The sequence below is a fragment of the Acartia tonsa genome, chromosome 13, assembly GCF_053477335.1.
Source record: "Acartia tonsa isolate MP-2025a chromosome 13, ASM5347733v1, whole genome shotgun sequence".
NCBI lineage: Eukaryota > Metazoa > Arthropoda > Copepoda > Calanoida > Acartiidae > Acartia > Acartia tonsa.
This window is the reverse complement of record NC_137272.1, coordinates 36,994,820-37,016,883: the sequence shown is the minus strand read 5'-3', so window position 1 is coordinate 37,016,883 and position 22,064 is coordinate 36,994,820. Positions and strand designations below refer to the sequence as shown.

The 22,064-nt window shown below is 33.2% G+C and overlaps 1 protein-coding gene and 1 long non-coding RNA gene across 2 annotated transcripts in view; one reads left to right on the top strand and one right to left on the bottom strand.

Moving 5' to 3' along the window:
* Window positions 1-22,064, top strand: part of LOC145304097 (uncharacterized) — a 43,426-nt gene that overhangs the window by 750 nt on the left and 20,612 nt on the right. Inside the window, exons 2-11 of the mRNA XM_080145858.1 lie at window positions 2,103-2,180; window positions 13,201-13,263; window positions 13,556-14,480; window positions 14,792-14,889; window positions 16,131-16,276; window positions 16,666-16,771; window positions 17,123-17,306; window positions 18,446-18,552; window positions 18,888-18,982; window positions 21,512-21,589. Coding sequence (XP_080001984.1) covers window positions 2,135-2,180; window positions 13,201-13,263; window positions 13,556-14,480; window positions 14,792-14,889; window positions 16,131-16,276; window positions 16,666-16,771; window positions 17,123-17,306; window positions 18,446-18,552; window positions 18,888-18,982; window positions 21,512-21,589 — 1,848 coding nt within the window. The 5' untranslated portion in view covers window positions 2,103-2,134. The remainder of the gene's footprint in view (window positions 1-2,102; window positions 2,181-13,200; window positions 13,264-13,555; window positions 14,481-14,791; window positions 14,890-16,130; window positions 16,277-16,665; window positions 16,772-17,122; window positions 17,307-18,445; window positions 18,553-18,887; window positions 18,983-21,511; window positions 21,590-22,064) is intronic.
* Window positions 2,703-5,940, bottom strand: LOC145304282 (uncharacterized). Its single transcript, XR_013874049.1, has 3 exons — window positions 5,724-5,940; window positions 4,799-4,834; window positions 2,703-2,886 (listed from the first exon to the last, which is right to left on the bottom strand). It is a non-coding gene; the product is annotated as an uncharacterized LOC145304282 (long non-coding RNA).

The following is a 22,064-nucleotide window of genomic DNA, read 5'->3' as shown; positions in this document are numbered from 1 at the left end:
GCGCTGTTATTGTATTCAATAGTAAATCATAAAATAAAGTGGTTTCGCTCCTCGGGGCTAACAAAACGCGATTTTAATCTTTCCTTTTAATTTCTGTGGAAAGCTGTTTATAATACGATGTGATAAAAATTATTACAAAACTTTTTATTATAAAAGATATACCAGAGTTGAGTTATAGAGTAGTCTGTCCACTTGAATGAATAATGGATATAGAATGCTTGGATTTTGGTTGCTAATATGGACTTCATTTATTACCCTGTTCTTACATTCAGTAAGATTGGAGGTGATGGGATAAAGGGGGTGGATAAGGGGTATCCGTGTTGTTTTAGCCAGCTGCGAGCATCACTTTATTAGAGTACATAAAAATCTGATGCAACATCCAAGTAATAATATATCATAAACAATCCTGACTTTCTCAATCTTATAGACTGCACTGTAAAAAGTTTTTAAAAATTTTTAGTTTGTAAACTAAATTTATAACAGCTATCCTTTAATATAAAGTAGCTTGATGTCTGATGTTGATCAAACCTCTTGGGGCAAAGCCCTAAGAGGCTAGGGGCGAAGCCACTAGTTTCTCTATAATGAGATTCAATATATAATCACATAACGCATCAAAAAGATTTCAATTTAAAAAAATTCCATTTCTGGCTCTTTCTTTGCAGCTATTATTAACACCTATGATTGATAAAAGTCGACCTATTTAGGATGTTCCATTCTTTTTCAAATGATCCCACTGTGTACCATAGAGCTAATGTTTTGACTACTATCAGAAACAAAAAAGATAAAATCTTCGAAGTTTAGTTATTAGTTAGTTCTTTTTCAATTGTTGTAAGGATCATATATCTAAAATAGTGAATCTAAAAGAGTTAGATATTGGTAAAAGATTAAAAATTATTCTTTGGATGGCACAACTTGCTAAGAAACCAAGTTAAATTTGGGCCTTTAAATTATTTTTAAGGAATAGAGAGCGCTAATCCTATTACGTAAAGTACAAAGGTTTTTTGCCTGAAGCTAAAGATTTTAATAAATAATACATAAACTGATTGTGTTTCCCTTTATAGGGAAGCTACATATAGGTCAGGGAATGGTTTTAGGCTACTTTATTTGTAGATTTAATCACTTGAATAGTTTTAAGCTATTTTTCTGTCCTCTATCTCTCCCTTTTAATAAAGAGCCCCGTAGATGTTAGGAGCACAGCCGCTAGTTTATTAAAAATAATTTAATATTTTCACATAATAATTAATAACTATAACTAATTTTTTCAGTGTATTTTCAATAAAAAAATAAATGCATAGTTGCTTGCCGACATTTAAACCGTTTACATCTTATAAAGTGTTAGTAAGTATATGTATAGTAAATTTTGTAAATCTAGTACTTATATCTTTTAGGTTAGCTTCATAAATAAATCCTCATATAAAAGTTAAATGATATCTATGATCTACTGCAGTTCACGGTAAAATATTGCTGGTAACGAATGTTGTAAAAAATTTTAAAAGGCTGCTAGCTGCCAAACGGCTGAACATACAGATCATACCCGTACACCATTTTAAGCGGCATAAGAAGGCCTACAAATAATCTGGAATAGCCAAGACCCAATGATGCACAGGTAAAGCTTCACTGAAGAATAAACGCGTAAAATAGGTCTTTTTCGCGCATTTCTCTACACTGCTATTTAGCATTTATGGCTATTCCAGATTATTTGTAGGCATTCTTATGCCGCTTAAAACAGTGTGCGGGAATGATCTGTACGTTCAGCCCTTTTGCAGCTAGCAGCCTTTAAGATTCATAGATTTTATGCATATCATAGAAGACTTTGGATGGTTTTAAGCTAATTTTCTAGCCTATCTTAAACATATCCCCTTGATACAAAGTTTATACATATACTAGTTGTTTCGTCCGTAGCTTCTAGGCAAGGGGATTGTAGGCCAGGAAAATAGCCTAAAACTAACACCAAGGACATTTTTAAAGCTTCATTGAAAAGTAAAGCCAATTCGGATTATCTTAAGCTTCAGACAAAGAAAAACCTTACTACTTTGTATTATAGGATATAATGTATATAAATATTTTCATAATTTTGACTAATAATAATTACATATATTTAGAGACGCAAGTTCATTCGGCAGCTTCCGTTGTTATGAGGTCAGTTGAAGAGGCTTATCAAGACACTAATATAGAGCAAGGTATGAAATTGATAAGATGGTTTCAACGATTTATTACTTCGGCGTAGCCCCTTTAAGCTCTATACCCACTTTTGGTTTAATTTGGGGGAGGGGGGGGGGGGCATAAACCCTTCCCACATTTTCAATTTAAATTTACTATTTACTCAAATATTTTCATTCCGCTTTTCTTTTTAAGACTAAAAATTAAAAGGTAGGAAGGCCTATCCCCTTGAAGCCGCTAGACCCACTTGAGTTTTTTTTTAAGGGTTTACCCTTCCTCCAACTTAAAAATTTTAGTCTTAAAAAGCAATTTCTCAACGGAGGATGGTGGTACACTCCCCCAAAATATGTAAAAACCTTCCCAAGACATATGTGAAGCTACATTGTAAAGGAAAACCATAACGGAAAATAAAAGGGCAGAAAAATAGCCTAAAACCTTCTCAGGACCTATGAGAAGCTCCATTGTAAATGCGAACTAAATCGGTTCAGCAGTTATCTGACAGACAAACATATATCCTGTTACATAAATATTTAAGAATTAACTTTTCTTTTAAAATTTTATTTAGATTTTAAAAAAATTATTGTATTATGTTGAGTGCTTTAATTAATCCAACAACAACGAGGACAACCAAAATCAAAGTTAGAACTATAATTAGTGTATGTGACATGGTACTACTATTGGAATTATTTGTATGGTTGTCCATTTCTGCTGTACGTCCTCCATAACCTGAAACAAGGATGACAACATCAATAAAAGTAAAGCTCCAAAATTAGAACAAAGGACAAATAAACAATAACCCTTGTAGAGTGTCAGAACTTAACCCTTACAGATCGGGCCCCTATTCCCACCTTAATAGATCGGGGGGGGGGGGGGTCATATTGCCCCCCCCCTCTATCTTGGCTTCTGTTACAGATAAAGACGTAAAATTTTTTTCTGGTGGTTCATGTGTATTTTTAGAGAAAATTACTTTTTCTAGTCATAGCGGTCAGGCCGCTCCTTAGCCGCTTTTTAGCGGCCAGCCGCTAAATTTTAAAACAGCTGTAGAGCGGCCAATTTTGCAGCTAGGATGACCAAATTTTAGGACGAACTTTTATTTTTCATAACAAAAAAATTACTTTTTCTGATCATCGCCGAAAAACGGCAAATAACGGAAACCGCCATTTTCGGCGGTTACGGCGGTAAAACGGCGGTTGGCGGCGCCAATTAATATTTTTATCTGTTTATTGTTGCTCAAGGATTTACCAAAAAAAATTATAGGTCTCTAGCTGTAATAGAAGCCACGATATTCATGATATATGACTGTAGTAAAAGCCGGACAAAAATCGGTCATAAAGTCGGTCAGGGAGCGGTCAAACGGTCATAACACCACTTTTCTCATAAGGTCATTGATATCTAAGTATTCACCAAAAAAAATTTTAGGTTTCTACCTTATACACAAAAGTCATAATGTAGAAATTAAGATTTATTTAGAATTTTTTTTAAATTTTGGTGCTACCCAACCGACTTTGACCGGACACCACGACCGACACAGACCAGATATCCTAATAAAATCAACTCTTGCCGACGTATAATTACTAAACTTAAAAAGTCATGAAGTCACAACTCTCTATCTTACCTACAAAAAAAATGCCATTGAAAAAACTAGAGGGGGGGGTCAATATGACCCCCCCCCCGATCTGTAAGGGTTAATAAGCAGAACATTGATTTGTAAGTCTGAACAGAATTGTACATAAATTTGTTGTAAATTGCGGAAATAAGTGATAGGACAAAAGGACATACTTTCATTTTTTGTTTGATTCCTGAGATGCCCTGCTTTTTTATATTGTAACTTGATGTCCTAGGAATCATTATTTCAAAAATCAGATGAATAAGAATATTATAATATCATAAAAATATATGTTGTCAAAAGTGTTAAAAATAAGTATGTTTTAAATGGACATATGGACTTTCTTATAACAATTGTAGTGTTGCTACGCTTCCTAAATCGTACCTAACTGTTATAGGAATCATAATGCGAAATACTTATGGCATTTCTAACATGTCTAAATTAACTAAAAGGGGAAACTGATAGGATGCTCGGACGTATAGACGGACCGACCCTAGTTGTAGAAAATCTTTGCTTTTAGCAAGAACAATTGTGTTGAAATATAGCGTAGCAATAATAAGAATAGTAAACTATACGATGACAAGAATGACAGCATCCATAAAAGCAAAGTTTTAGAAATCAGAAAGCCATATAAACGATCAACAAATTAGATGTACAATTTTGGACAAAAATTTCTTATAATATATTCCAAAGTTAGTATAATGATATTTCATATGCCTGTTGATTCAAGGTATAAATCTTTCAAAAATAAAGGGAAGTTATAATGTTTAAATCTTACAAAATATTCATATTTAAAAAAGCTTAAAATTATCACGTTTAAAATGGACATACGAACTATCTTGTAATGATTACAGAGTTGCTATGCTTTCTAAATTGTATCTAGCTGATTTAGGAATCATCATACCAAGTTTGAATTTTATAGGAATATTATTCGTATGTGACTAAATTCAAGATAAGAGCTAGATGTTATGGACGGGCAGACAGACGCAAAATATAAAAATGCTTTGCTTTTATAAATATATAAAATTTCACCTGATACTATTCTATCATAGCTGCAAAATTCTTTATCTAAAATAAATAATTACAATTATTCAGTTGTAGTTGCTTCGCCAGGGGAATAAAGGCAGTAAAGGGGAATAAGGGCTTTACACTTATATTTCCCAAATATATAATATTACTAGCGGTTACGCCCCTAGAGGCCTCTAGAGACATGTAAAATGTTTTCTTTTACTATGTTAAGATCAGCTGTTTACCAAAATATATCTAATTGGCCGCTAGGTAGCGCTAGTTAGAGATTATTTTTCTGGTGATTTCTCTTGAGAGGCTGGTGGACCTTGTACCTTCCTCAAAAATTGTTTTTAACCTTCTCAGGACCTTTAAGAATCTATATTATAAAGAAGAACCATATCGGTTCAGCGGTTAGAAAGATCCTTTGGTACAGACAAACATCCTGTTGCTTTATTATAAGGATAGTAGTATTTTCTTTTCTTTTTTTGTAAATATGACCAGTATAGTAAGATCTCATAAACTGCTCCACTGACCCAGCCACTACAGAAATTGCAATGCCAAGTTGGAAATCGATAGGACTATTCTGACATGCCTAAATGACCATCCATACCTATCTGAAGACAATAATTGGGGCAAAGCCACAACTATAAGAAATATAAATTAAAGTATTTTTATACAGAGAGAGAGAGAAGGGTCAATGGACTGTTTATTACACTAGTCCCAAAGTTTTATAATAACTTGTTCGTATTTGTTGGCTTCAAAGCTTTATCAACTTTAATGGGTTTTGATTGGTTGGTTTATTAAGTTGGTTAAATGTCCAAGTATTTCAACCACTAATTGTAATTTTCAAAGGAATAATTTTGTGTATTAACAAATGGGATGTACATCAATCTATCTGCCATCTGTCTTATCCCTTTAGACACCTGATTTTATTTGTTTTGTAACTGACCCTGCTCATTAAGATTCTTATTCTTGTCAGATTCTTCTTCTTCTTTATCATTGTCATCATCATTCTCAGAGAGTTCATTCACAATAGCAAATATATTACTTGTCATCTCATAGAAGTCTCTGCCAGGAGGGTGGATCGTGGGTGTTCATAGATAGACAGATAGATATTTAGACACCATGGAAACTGTCCCAATTTTGTATAACTTTTGCGGAACATGTTCCAGTTACGTCATATTTTTCTTTCCCGAAAAAGGGAAGGGGGAAAGAAAAAAAAGGGAAGGGGAGAAGAAAAAAGAGATGGGAGAAAAGGGGGTTTTCCCCATCTCTTTTGAAGAGATTTTCTTCCTCCCTTCCCTTTTTCGGGAAAGAAAAATATGACGTAACTGGAACATGTTCCGCAAAAGTTATACAAAATTGGGACAGTTTCCATGGTGTCAGATATTTAGATAGATAAAAAGACAGGTATAGACATACAGACAGACAGGCATACAGACATACACACAGACAGACTGACTGTCAGACAGACAAGCAGACAGGTATAGACATACAGACAGACAGGCATACAAACATACACACAGACAGACTGACTGTCAGACAGACAAATAAATTGATAGTTAGAAAGATAAATAGATAGATAGATAGATGAAAATTTTATGAACATCCCTTGGAAATTTCTGTTCATTGTTGTCTGTTATTGGCTTGGTTTGACTAACATACATGTTTTCTCCTTTTTTCTAATAAAATAAGAATAACTAGCTGCTGTGCTCCTAGAGGCCTCTAGGTACAAGTAAGGTTGTGGGTGGGGGGGGGGGGGGGGAAGGCGGTGTTGTCGAAATTAAAATTTAAAAAATTGATAGGGTCTTTTTTTCTAGGGTGATTTCTCTTTGGAAAGTGGTGGTATCCTCCATAAAATATTTCTAACCCTTCTTAGTACCTATGAGGAGATACAATGTTAAGGAGAACCACATCGGTTCAGCGGTTTGTGAGATTTTTCGATACACACAGACAGACAAACACAGATCCTGTTACTTTTTATAAGGATAATTATGTAAACAAACAAACAAATGCTCACTTTCTCTTTACTTTTACTTTTTGATAACAAAAAAAATATTTGATGACAATTGAACCTCCTATTAAATGAGATTATAATTGAAAACTGATTTCCATAATTGATTTAAAAGGATCTTATGCTTTTGTATCTGTCTTTGTATCACAGTAGCATTTTAACCTCAACCTTACTGTAATTTACTGTCAAATAGTCCGTACTTTTATCCTTTGAAATCTTGGCGATACCTTAACCAGGACTGGGCTATGGAATACAAAAAAAGAAAATTGCGGAAAAACATATTTTACTTACCAATAAGTTGTATAGTTTTCTTAAGACTTTTTGAAATTTCTTTTCATTATAAGATGATTATTCCTATAGTTTTTTCAGAAGGGAAATTTTTCCAAATGTTATTTTTCTCCAAATTTATTCATATGATTGTTTCGAACTAGCGGAAAAATTGAAGACAAATTAGAAAATAAAAATTAATCACAAAATCATCAGACTAATATTTTCTTGAAGTTAATTACCTGTCTGTGATTATCTGATTTATAATTAATAGATATTTCTCATTTTTTGTTTGTTAATACAATACATTTAATACAGGAATACATTTAATATCCTATTTAATTCAATAGCTGGATTTTCAAGTGAAAGTAAGTCTGTCTTTGTGTATGATAAGATCTAGGAAACTTATTGAACAATTGCTTTATAATCTTAATGGAAATCTTAGTCAAGTTTAAGACTATTTTTCAGAGATCTTTATAAAAGTATTCCTTTGCTTTTCATGTTCAGGTGGGTGGTACACCCCACCTCTGCAAACTTTATGATTTTCTATTATGGTCAACAATGAAAATTTTAAAAATACAATGAAAATATTTAAATAATCAAAATTAGTAGTTTTGAAAAGACACTTTCCTCTATTATATTCAATAATATAGAAAGTTAATCTAGAGATAATTAGATCATCAATTATTAATATTTTTTATAAGAATATGAAAATAAGCTCATTATGGCGCTAAAGGAACAGACATAAAGAGGTTGTTTTATCTTAATGTATTAAGTAGTAAGGTTTTTTTGTCTGTAGCTTATGATCTAATTTATACTAAACCGTTTTCTATTTTAGGCAAGCTTCACATAAGCCCTGTGATGGTTTAAGGCTATTTTTTATATGTAGGTTTGGGATTGTTTTTAGCCATTTTTCTAGCCCCCCTTTGCTCTTCTAATCCAGGGCCCCTATTAGGGTGTACACATTAATTTGAGTAATTTTAAACTAGCCTGGGGGTGGGGGGCATAAGGGAACTCGACTATAACACACCTTGTAGTTACCGTCATATGAAAAAGTTGTATGCTCGATGTTGAAGCATCTTATAGTGCCTAATAAAAATGACGTCATACAATACAATGATTATTCAATTAAAATGTATACTTGCCTATCATTGGTCATTTTTATTGTATGGCGTAATTTTTTATTAGGCACTTGTTACATCATCAAAAATAAACCTTTATCTGGTATTTTTTATTACAATACATAACCTGCTTCAACATCGAGCATAATTTTCTTCTTTTCAATCCTAATTATTTCGTCATATTATTTGAAATAAGGAATTAGGTTCATAGTGTTTCGCGGTATTCGCGAGTAGGCATGTTATGCCTCGAAAACTTGCACCACAAAATTCCCTCAGAAATATTCTCCGATTTTTATTTAATATCAACGTGATTAAATAGGATTTCTTCATTTTGTAAATGAAAAATAAGAAAAATAAGTAGTAAATGATTATTAAAGTAATATAAATCATTAAAAAAGGATTAAAATTAATTTTTCGTAAAGGAAATTTTATCGAGAGAAGTATTGTCTGATTTGATTTGTTTCTATGTGCAGGTTTTCATTATTTTAAATGATTGACAGAATTTAAGGCGCGCGCGACGGTGAATCATTTTTAATTGCAAATCCTTTATTATTAAAGCTATAACGTCCGGCCGTTTGTTATAGCTCTTTTCGTTTTTTAGGCAGGTTAGAATTGTACTATAGATCTTAAACTTTGTATGATTTTTTTTTGTTAATGTCAAAGCCAAAGGTATGTAATTAAATGTACGTACTTTGGAAAGCGAATATGTAAACTTTCGTTTGTTAATTTAAAGCATATATTTGACATTATTATTTAGGTATTTTGTCGACATCAATTGGTAAATTAGTAAAATTATTATTTCATTGGTGAATACTTAACGAATAGGTCTATAAAATATCCTTATTTAAACTATTTAAAGATACAGTGTAAAGAAAGATTATGTTTCCGAAATCTTTTACTTAAATATTAAAAGTTCATTAACTTTTGTTTAATTTCTCCATGTTCGTTTGTCCGTCGGCGCCAAGCGGGTAAAATTCTCGATTTAATATTTCTTTTTCCGTTATTATTAGTGATGGGAATCCGGAATCCGCCCAATTTTCGGCCTATTTTGGAATTCGAATCCGGATCCGGAATCCGTTTTTTATAGCGGATTCCGGATTCTAAATTGGTAGGCTAAAATTACCGTCTTCAGTTTTTTCTTACAACTCCCTCTTAAATTTTTTTGTACATAACAAATTTTAATAATTATTAATGTGATGTAAATGTTTAACACTTTAAACAAATCAAGGCTTCAACCAAGTAACATAGTGTTAAATTAATGAAAAAAGCTATTCCTCTGTGACGGACGGCCCTTTAAAATACTGCTAGAATCCGGAATCCGAATCCGGAATCCGCCAAAAATAAGAATCCGGAATCCGCAAGAATCCGTCACTTTTTTTGACGGATTCCTTCAGAATCCGGAATCCGAATCCGGCCCAAAAATTCGACGGATTCCCATCCCTAGTTATTATATTGAGTTCCCCTTCTCTTATAAATTGTTAGGTATGTTGTTTATTATTTTAGTTATCGTGGATTTAGCTATACTACCGCATTTCTTTTTGTAGAATTTTTTCTAGTCTCGAACTAATAATATAACTTTTGATCGTAGTATAATAACTAAATATGGTCACATGTTTTAAAAATCAGAATAGAACATGATAGACACATAGAAAAGCATTATTGTATGAATTATCTATGGGTATTTTGGAGTAGGTAATTATTATAAATAGTTCATAATTATCAATTGGTACCTACCTGTCCGAAATAATCCTACGCATATTGTTAAAGGCCTTCACAAAAAATCTTATATTATCGTCTTTCTATTTCATTCCAATTATAAATTGGTTTTTGAATATTTTTTTATATTATTGCGTACTAAACCTGTCCTGACTTTTGTTTAGAAGTGTAGGATTTTAAAATTTCTTTTAATGTTTCAAATTTTTGTACTTTTAGAAATATGAATCATATTTTTATTTGATTTATTTAGTCTAATCTTTAAACTTTTTATAAACATTGTGAAATTACTCAGACTTTCTTATCTTTGTTTGGTATCTAAAGGATTTTCAACACGGAGGGAAAGAACATCAGAGTTTAAGGGGGGGGGGGTGAAATGTGGTGACTCGTCACATGACATACCAGCAATTTTATTTTGGGTGCTACTCCCTTAGTTTTAGAGATAATTGGATGAAATCTTTTTGGCTGGGTCACTAATTACCCCAACTATTGGTATCTTAAAAAAAAACGGCGGCGGGACCGCCGCCGCCCGCCGCCGTTTTCCGCCGCCACCAAAAAATTTTTTTTATTGCATTTCTCGCCGAATTAGGCAATTTGGAATCATTTGAGACCATGTTATTTTTTTCAAAAATTTTTTCCCTTACAAGCACCCCTGCGGGGGGACTTAGTCATTTTTTTCAAATTCTCGTTTATCAAGGTATATCTTAAATTCAGTGCTACTCCTGTGCTTTTAAAGATATTGAAACAAAATCTTTTTAGGTAGGTCAGTAAAAAAATATTTGAAAATATTTGAATAAAAAATGGCGGCGGGACCGCCGCTCCCGCCGTCCGCCGCCGTTTTCCGCCGCCACCAAAAAAAATTTTTTTATTGCATTTCTCGCCGAATTAGGCAATTTGGAATAATATGAGACCAAGTTATTTTTTCCCCTTACAAGCAACCTTGCTCCCGCCATCCGCCGCCGCCGTTTTCCGCCACCGCCCCAAAAAAATTTGAAAAATTAACATGGTCTCATATGATTCAAAATTGCCTAATTCGGCGAGAAATGCAATAAAAAAAATTTTTTCGTGGCGGCGGCGGACGGCGGGAGCGGCGGTGCTGCTGCCGTTTTTTTGAAAGATACCAAAACTTATAATTAGTGACACAATCAAAAAGATTTCATCCAATTATCTCTTAAACTAAAGGAATAGCATACTGTATTTAAGATATACCTTCATAAACGAGAATTTGAAAAAAATGTCCCCCCGCAGGGTTGCTTGTAAGGGGAAAAATTTTTGAAAAAAATAACATGGTCTCAAATGATTCCAAATTGCCTAATTCGGCGAGAAATGCAATAAAAAAATTTTTATGGTGGCGGCGGAAAACGGCGGCGGCCGGCGGGAGCGGCGGTCCCGCCGCTGTTTTTTTTTCAAAGATACCAAAACTTGGGGTAATTAGTGACACAAACAAAAAGATTTCATCCAATTATCTCTAAAACTAAGGGAGTAGCATACTGTATTTAAGATATACCTTCATAAACGAAAATTTGAAAAAAATGACTAAGGGTTGCTTGTAAGGGGAAAAATTTTTGAAAAAAATAACAGGGTCTCAAATGATTCCAAATTGCCTAATTCGGCGAGAAATGCAATAAAAATTTTTTTTTGGTGGTGGCGGAAAACGGCGGCGGGCGGCGGGAGCGGCGGTCTCGCCGCCGTTTTTTTTAAAGATACCAATAGTTGGGGTAATTAGTGACCCAGCCCAAAAGATTTCATCCAATTATCTCTAAAACTAAGGGAGTAGCACCCAAAATAAAATTGCTGGTATGTCGTGTGACGAGTCACCACATTCCCCCCCCCCCCTTATATTGGTAATCTAAGATTTATGAACACATTCTCTCATCAGTTTTACATTTTGAAATCTCCCTATGAGATTTTTTACCGAAAACTAGCTGCGGTAAATCTTACAAATAATTTTAATCTTTAGAAGATTTAATTTTGTTTAACCATTCATTGTCTTATCCCTAAAGTTCCCTGATTGGAAAGGAAAAATATAGACAATGATATATCAATGTGGTAATTGATTAGAACAATAATTTCCAATCTAGGAAGGTTTATCTCTTAATGCATTTTAACATTTGAATGGAAATTTTAATAAAAGTGACACTGAATTTATTTTATTGGGTAACTCTTTGTTGATATTTTTATGTTGAATTTAACAAGCTTATTTTTAAGAAGTCAACCCCATGTTCACCTCTATCCCTCAGGGGCTCCTAGAACTAACAAAATTGACAATTTTTTTGAAAAGAAGATAAAAGAGTAAAAATCTTCTTTATAAAGGGAATACCTACTAAGAAAACTGAGGTTAGGTCCAATTTTAGGGTATTATAAGCCCCGCGGAAGGGGGGTGGGGAGTAATGTGATCTCTCTAATAAAATTATTTCATATCCCTATAAATTTAAAGTCTAAAAAATCTAAATTACTAAACATCATCACATCCCTCTTTAAATCACGATTTTTTTGTGGCTTAGTAAAATTAATAAAAGGATTTAATTTTTTTGTAACAGAAGATAACAACAATGTGGCTTAACAAGTTGAAATACCTAAATATTTCAGCAATTAAAGACATAATAAACACACGATGACTCATGTCAGAAATTGGAGATTATTTAACACGGTGTTTTAAAATACCTGTTTATTTTGGATTTAAAAAAAGTTTTTGAAGATTTTTTGGATATACATTAAACTTTCATTTGTACATGTCTTTGCAAAACCTCATACCTACCTCCTATTTAACTTTTTTATTTAATTTAGTCATGATAGAAAATAATTTTGTTCTATAGAAATAGAACTTTGCAAAATAACTTCCCCAAAAATGGACATATTTTCTATTGTTTTGTAAGCTTTGTGTTTATGAATGTTGACATCCTTGTTTCTTTTACTTTTATCACTAGACACTGTCGCGTAGCGAATTTAAGATTACAGTATAAATAAATCATTTTCTACATTTAGTTAACCTTTGATTTTCGTCAAGGAACAACACAGAACAATCGTATGGAAGGTATTTTCCAGTATGGCCTCGAAGCTGATCAATATCCGCTGGATTATAACCGGTTTTCAATCATACTGAAAAATTATGTATGGCATTGTATTATAGGCAGTTTTCTATGAATATTGGCGATCAACTCTGGTTTTAATCTTTAATTTTTGATATTAATATCCGCGGAAAGCTTTTTATAATACAATGCAAAAAATACTTTTATCTTGAAGTGAAAGGATAATTAGAAAGATGATTCAAGTATTATGTGTGATATTCTTATTATATGTTCTTTCATTAGATACTAGGGACTATGCAATGGAAAAAGAAGTGTGTAAGTTCAATAAGGACACTTTAGATGAAGGTTTGACTGAATAAATAGAAGTATAATAATTGCATTATACTTGCACTTGATATTATAAACTTATATTTTTAATTTAAATAGTTTAACAGCATAATATTTATGTCCTAAATGAATTTTCCCCCCATCGCACTTTATTTCTTTCCCAAATTTATAAAGTAAAAATATGAAATATTTCCAATTTAATTGCACTCCCTTCTTTTCCGGGGGGAGATATGGAAATTTTAGATAATATACACTTCTAAATTTTTATATTTACTTGTAGGTATTTAACAGGAAATTATCTTATTTTCAGCCGAAATGGGGGCCTTTTCCAGCAAGGAAGAAAAACCAGTGTCTGTCACAGATAATGCTCTTACAACAAGTGACAAGCATTATCCACAGAAAACAGCTCAACAAATGGATGATCGTCTGTCAGGTTTTAAATTCAAGCCACTACTGGATGGAGAAAAACCTAGTTTTCATTTCAAATCTTTATCCTCAATCACTGACAATCCTACCTCCAAAACTACAACACCAATTGCAAATACCTCAACAAATGCAGATTTACAAGGTTTCAGATTTAAAACCTTGGAATCTGCAGCAAAGCCTTTGCAGCAACAGCAGCAAGCCAACAATTTGACTCAAGCCAACTCATCAGCAGTGGATATAAATTTAGCTGGTTTTAGATTTAAGACAATTGAACCTGCCAAACAAAATGTAGAGAAATTGACAAAAATTTCAACGATTATTCAACCAAAAGAGAAATTAAACATAGATCATGTGATTACTAAGCAGCTGCAGAGTTTGAATTTAAACTCTGAAACCCAAACACCAAAAAGGGTGATTGCGACTGCCAAAAGAACCATTCCAAAAACTGCAAATACTGTACAACCAAGAGAACCTGAAAAAAAGAACCATTTGCAAACCTATGCAGACTTAGATATATACACTTCAGACGAATCTTCAGAAGCAGAGAATGATGCCTATAGCTATATGACAGATGATGATAGTTTTAGAAATTTGACAAGTAATTCAAGTACTGAGTCTGACAGCCTGTTCAATTTAAATTTACATGACAAAGCTAAAGCTATTTCCAAGCAAGATTGCACACCTGCAAGCATAAAATCAAAGAAGGCCGCCAAGAAGTTAAATACTTCAACCAAATCAACAGGAAAAACAGCTGCCAGTGTTACTCCTAAAAAGACAACTGCCACCCCTGATTCTTCCGTCCAAAAAAGGTATAAAAAATCTGAGAAATTTTACAAGGACAAATATGTTAAATAGTAGAGCGTTCAAATATCCATGATAAGTTTTCCTTTATTAGAGCACTGCAGTATATAATATGGGTGAAAATTTTAAAATAATAGTTTCAGCCTCTTACATACAGACAGATACTGGTACTTTAGTATAAAGGATTTGTAATAGCACTGTAATTTTTTTTTCAAATTAATTCTGTTTTTTTCTTCTGAATTCTAAAAGGTTCATTTTTAGTGTCACATCCCTTTTCTTTAAAAAGCAGCCAATCTTGTTCTAAACATATCTTTTTTAGGAAAAAAGAGTTGATAACAAATGAAAATCTAGTGAACATTATTCTAAATTGGAAGACAGAATGGCTACAAGTAGAGGAAGGGGATTCACAGAACAAAGGTATTCATTTGTGAAGCATAGTTACTATCAGGGTTTCGGATCCGCATTGATTTTATGCGGATCCGGATCCGGATCCGGATCCTCAAAATTTGGTCAGTGCGGATCCGGATCCGGATCCGGATCCGGATCTTTGACAATAAAAATAAAATCACCAAATTTTTCAAAAAAAATTAATTCTTCAATTCGAAGTCAAAAATACTTTTAATTTTCAAGTCTGAACCTAAACCTTAAAGATTGGCTCTCATCAAGAGAATGTGTGAGATTTTATATAAATTTAGGTAGATTTTTCCATTTTTTCCGCATTTTTTGGAGTCTAAGGATCCGGATCCGGATCCGCATTTTTTTTGCGGATCCGGATCCGGATCCTTGGACTCAAAATATGCGGATCCTTGCGGATCCGGATCCGGATCCGGATCCGGATCCGAAACCCTGGTTACTATACAAGCTACCTGTGTTGGTTGCTTTTTAAGGAGACTATGCAAAGACATTCTGTACATTAATAAATCTATAATTGTTGCTTTACACAAAGTACCTTGCTGGAGCAGAACCCCCCTTCCTTTTTAAAAATTAAATTGAAAATAAGCGAGGAATAGGTAGTTTTTTTCTTTATGCCTAAACCGTGCAGGGGCCAACCTGTACCAAGTATAACCTGACCTAAGATGAAAAGTAGTAACTAAATAAACTTCACGTTCTTAATTTCTCCAAAATAAGGGGGGAGGGAGGTTTGGTTTAGGATTGTGAACAAGTCAAGTCGTTAGTTTGTCTAGTTTGTTTATTACACTAGTCCCCAAAGTTTTATAATGTTTTCTTTTTCAAATTTCGTATTTTAACAACGGTGGGACTTTGAATGGATTTTGATTGTTTGTTCATTAAAATGAGTGTCCAAACGTTTCAAGCACAAATTGTAATCTACAGAAGGGGTAATTTTGTGTATTGACATTTGGGATGTACATCAATTTGTCGGACATTGTCTTATCACTTTAGATTCCTGCTAGATGTCTGTTTGATTATAAGTATACCTAGTATGTATGATACATGTCACGTCTCTAATTCTAGAGTTCTAATATTATATATGTCTGTCTTAATGTATTAGTACCTTTTTGTTTGCAAATGTGTCAGTTTTAATAGGTAGGTATATGTCTGTCTTTCTATCTGTATACGTAAGGATGTCGAAATAATCTATATCAATAACTTTCTTTGTGTTTTGATACACTTTTTTTTAATATTTTATTTTTATTCAGAAGGCAACGCACCAGACATTTTGGCTAATTTGGATAATAAACTCCAAACCATGCCGACGAGATTCTCGTCATTCAGTCACTACTCCAACATTCTGTTTCCGATGATCGTACATGACATCTGGGCGTCCATTCAATCCAGCTACCAGGTATTACACATTACGTGGCTCAACATGTAGCGCATCCACTCGTTGTGGAAATGATGATAGGTTCTAATCTCAGCGGGACACCACGTCATAACTAAAGATGTTTTGAACCAACCAATAAAGGTTTAATTAAAGCACCTCAAAAATTTAAGACAACAAATAAGAAAATGTGGTTCTAAAACTTTTTGAGCTAATGTTATTTTGATTTCAAACACCCAGGGTTATGGTAAAGGAACAACTTAATCATTCCTTGAACTCCTTAGAATCTTTACCTGGAAAATCAATGTATGCCTGTTTATGGACCCAGACAGTGCTCCATACTAGGTTGTAAATTAATTTTATAACTATCCATTTTCCTATTTTAAAAAACTAAATGTTTTTTTTTTACGTAGGAAAAGAAAGAGACAGACAAAGGTCTGCCATGTATCCTACAAAAGATCAAGTCACGTGAGAAAGACAGTTCATCATTTTATTGTTACAGTGTTCTTACCCTAGCAGGTATATGTATTCCAGTATAGCTTCAAACCGATTAATATCTGCTAGTTTAGAACTGGTTCTCAGCTTTACTAAAAAATTATGTATATCATTTTATTGCAGACAATTTTCCACGAAGATTAAAATAAGAATAATACCCACTAATTTAGGAAGCCCACTCCCAGGCCTTTCTTAAAGAAAAATTTAAGTCTAATCTATCACTTCTTTACTTGACCATTGTAGAAGTTCAATAAATAGGTTGGTACCTAGTGTATCTTAGTAATATAAAATCCCAATTTTGTTTCAATCAACGGCTTTTTTCTGTTCATAAAGCCAGCTGTGTTTTTAATATCAATATTTGCATCTATTTATCAGAGCTGGAAACAGAAATGGGCTTTCCACACACAATTGTTACCTTGGACATCTTCAACGTGATCACAAAAAAGTTCCACCGCTGTTTTGGGTTTGTTCAAGAGTTGAAGTCCCCCTTCTCCAACATGGCGTACAAACAGGAGCTCATGGAAGAAAGGGACAATGAGAATGCAAAAATTTGTACCAGGTTATCTTCATTAATATGTCTTGAATGTTCGTAGTTTTTAAAAATTGTGACAACAGAAAACATAAGGTACTTTTTAACAATTCTAGCGACCGCGCCCCTGTAGAACTCGCCGTTAGATGGGGTTAGTTTTTTTTTGCAATTTCCCCTTAGATGCAAGTGTTACCCTGTCCCGAAATAGTTATAAACTTTCCCAGGACCTATTAGAAGCTGTAAAGAGAACCATATCGGTACAGCGGTTAGTGAGATGCTTCGCTACAGATAAAAATGCTAAATACTTTATATTATAGGATGGATTGGTTGGTTCTAAACTAGAAGTGTCATTTTATATTTTTATCAAACAATTTTAATCTACATTGAAATGTTGTAATTTTATTTATCGGCATTGGGAATGTAGATTAAAGGGGGGAGGTTAATGCAACCATCTCGTAATCAATGTATAAATGGCACTTAGAATTCGAATTTTTATCTGAAATTTTGCATGAGTAATCCTTGGTAGGTCTATTTTCCCTAAATCGAACAAAAAGTTGGAAAAGTAGCGGCTAACGGCTGGCGGCTCATCCGTTTAGCCATTTGTTGGGTATTTTCAAGCGAAATTCATCACGAAACCTCTCTCCACAGAATGATCTTTTCCGATCTAAAACGTTTTCAAACGGTTCTAGCCGGTAGTTGCTGGTACTAGAAATCTAAAAAAATGTTTTTTTTTGTATCATTTCACATGATTAAAAGCAAAAATATGTTTCAAAAAGTTGATTTCTACGTAATTTATGACAGATTTGCCCTAAAAATAGCCAAAAAACGGTTGAGCCGTTAGCCGTTACTTTTTCAACTTTTTTTTCGATTTAGGGAAAATAGACCTACCAAGATTACTCATGCAAAATTTCAGATCAAAATTCGAATTTTAAGTGCCATTTATACATTGATTACAAGATGGTTGCATTAACCCCCCCCCCCCCCCTTATATTTGTCTTATTCAATTGTACATAAATCCCAAAAATGTATATTAACAGATTGCTAAGACGATTAGGTAGTAATAATGTTATACACATAATCTAGATTTAAGTATTTAGTTAAAGAAAATAGATTATGTTTGCTTTATTTCAAATATATTCGAATTTAAGATAAACAAAATCATATTCTAGGTACATGATTCGTACTACAAGATTTTCAACCAATGAAATTCATAGTTTTGGTCTGGATAATGACGAAGCTTTGGTTTTCGTCAAGTTTTTGTACAGACTTAATACAGGCAGGTTTTCTTACTTTAAAATAAACTAGCGGTTACGCCCTTAGCTACTAGAGCTCTGTATTCAAAGGGAGAAAAAACCTAAAATCCATTCCAGAACTTAAATCTAATTGTAACATAGCCTAAAACCATTCCAGTACCTAAATGTAGTTTCCATAAAATGGAGAACTTAATCGGTTCAGTCTTAGGCTACAGACAAAATTACTATATATATTAGGATAGTAATTTTCCTTCAATGGAAAGCGGTCAACATGCGTAATAGTTACCTATTTTTTCTTCAATATTTTTCCTACTACTTAGTATTTGATAAGAGAATGAAAACCTATAAATTGGATCAGATTTGCGCAAAGCTAAAGCTTTAGATCGTTTGTCAAGCACTCAATTGGGTAGAAGCATTATTCAACCAACCCAGAAGGACTTCAACTTTATTCAGGTAAAATATTTAGGCTTTTTAGTATGTGGGTAAGGGAGATGGGTTAATTTTTTAGTGTTTCACTTTGTCCTTCAGTCAGTCCGTAACGCTTTGGGAGAAATGTAACTTTTTGGGATGCTATTAAAGATGGACAGCTGAATTTTTCAGAGAAAGATTCCTATGACATATGCGCATCTAATCTATACAGATGTAAACGTTATTTTTTTTTTTGAAGGTTTTGTGATTTTCGTTTCTGCAAATTCTTCTTTCATTGAACTGAACATCTGCTCAATAAACTTACTTTGTCCGTTTGTCCATTCTAGGATTTTTTGAGCTTCGCTACTTATGGATGTTGTCATCCTTGTTTTAACTGTTAATAAGTAAAAAGAAGAAGAATCAAACAGGATTTACCCATCAATCTATTTTATTATTTAAGTATCTAGGGGTCTCTTGGGTGTTTGCCCATTTTTAAAAGCGAAGCTTTTCTATAATTAGGGTCGGTCCGTCCGTCCGTCCGTACGTCCGTCCGTCCGTCCGTCCGTCCGTCCGTCCGAGATAGATAGCTTTTATTCGTTAATTTAGGCATGTTAGAATTGTCCTATCGATTTCAAACTTTGCATGATAATTCCTGTAGTAGTTGGGTACGATTTAGAAAGCGTAGCAACTCTATAATCATTACCAGAATGTCCGTACGTCCATTTTAAACATGTTGATTTTTCTACTTTTTTAACAACAAATTTTCAAGTGTTTTAATTATCCGTTTGATCTGATTTTTGATATATTGATTCCTGGGACAACAAAGAACAATACTATAAACGAAGCAACTCTATAATCAAGTCCAAAAATGTAAGTATGTCCATAAACATTATCCTGTTTTTAAGCAGTTTTTCAACAAATTTACCTACAATTTTGATTCGACATTTATACATTTATGTTCCGATTTTTCAGTTCAGATACTATACAAGTGTTAATGTCCGTTTGTCCTACCGTTTCAGTGCTTCGCTTTTATGGATGTTGTCATCCTTGTTATTTAAAGAAGGTGTATCAACTTTTTTTTATAGCTAGCCGGTTTTTTTTAGTAAGTAGTAGATGTAAAATTTTTCATAGAATTCAGATATGCAATCGGTTTTTTTTGTAGACCTCTTATTTTTTAAGTAATTTAAGTTTTTAAAAAAAAGATTAAGTCGATTTTAAGGTACTAAAACGCAACAAAAAAAGGAAGAAAATGTCCATTATGTACAAAAATAGTAAGATCTTTAATTTGACACCTTACTTTTTGAATTTTGTCAGGTAATTATTGAAAAAATTGATTTTTTTAAACCCACGAGAATAAAAACTTTGAACTTAATTTTATCATTTCACAGGTAAAAAAATATGGGTTCATATATACCTTTAGAATCAGAAAAATATTACGAATCCATTGTAAGCAAAATTGAAAAAAAGTAAAAAAATAAAAAACAAGGATGACAACATCCATAAGTAGCGAAGCACAAAAAATTGTGGATGGGAATACGTAGAAGTAGATTTAAAGTGTATTTATCAAAATCAAGAATAGATTTATTGGAGAAAATAAACACGAAACCTTGTTTTATTTTGTATGATGAAGACGGTTAAAGTAAATTACATACTAGATGCACATAACGGTGGGAAAACATATTTTGAAACTGTTAATGCAAAAAAGTTTTAAAATTGGACCATAAACACCAAAGATAATGGGTAAAATTGTGAAAAATATAAAAATAGCCAAAAACCTGCAAAAAGGCAGTCTGACTGTCTTTGTTTTTTCTTCAAACGACAGGAAATTTAATTTTGATATCTTTAACTGAAAAAATTCGAAAATCGGACTATAAACACCAAAGATATGGGGAAAAATGTGAAAAATATAAAAATAGCCAAAAACCTGCAAAAAGGCAGTCTGACCGTCATTGTTGTTTTCTTCAAATGACGAGAAATTTATTTTTGATATCTTTAACTGAAAAAATGTTGAAAATCGGACCATAAATTCCAAAGATATGGGGAAAATTTGGAAAATATAAAAATAGCCTAAAACCTGTTAAAAAGCCGTCCGACCGCCATTGATGTTTTATAGTTAATTGTGCTCCTTATCGATGGGAATGTTGTCAAAAAATTTCAGCTCTCTATCTTTTATAGGAGCCGAGAAAATCACGTTTCCCCCAATTCATTACGGACGGACGGACGGACGGACGGACGGACGGACGGACAGACGGACGGACAGACGGACGGACAGACGGACAGACGGACAGACGGACGGACGGACATTGTGAATTATAGAGTAGCTTCGCTACTAATAAACAAATGGCAGGCTGGTGGACTGTGGTACCCTCCTCCAAAATTGCCATGAACCTTCCCAGGACCTACGAAATGTTATACTTCAAAAGAGAACCGGAACAGAGATCCCGTTACTTTTTTTTTACAAGAAAACCCAGCAAACCAAAAAAATAGAGAGTTCCGATTCAGCATCCCTGCTTAAATGTTCAGCATTTTTGAAGATCTTACTTAACAACTATAATGATTTTGTTTCAATTTAAGGTATCTGATGGCATGGATCTTCACAGTGATATTAGAGACATTGGTCCTTTCACAAAGCTAAATCAAATACAGAAAAGGGTAAGGTTCAATAAAGCTTTCTATATATTACTCTTTGTGTTTGTCAGAATTCTGAATTTCTTGTAAAGGGATTATACGTTGAATCTTGAGTTATTTACTTTCAAAAGGGAAGCTTTATATAAAGTGCATACAGGAGACCTTAATCGTTAATTTAGGCTTGTCAGTAAGTGTTTTCCGTTCAAATCTGACATAAAGATTCTTGTAACAGTTAGGTATAATTTAGAAAGCGTTAGCAACTCTGTAATCTACATTTACCAATTTAAATTTCAAAGTCAAATTTCATGATGATTTTTGGAATATGGATTCCTAGAACCATTTTGGAGATGCGACATCCAAATTTCAAAATTCTTTGAACGTACAGACAAGGGATCCCATGCAGAATGTACACCCCTAAACTTATATTAATGTTGATTTAATTTTAAATGCTTTGTTGTTACTCTGATTTGTCATCCTGGTTTTATTAACCGTGTCCACT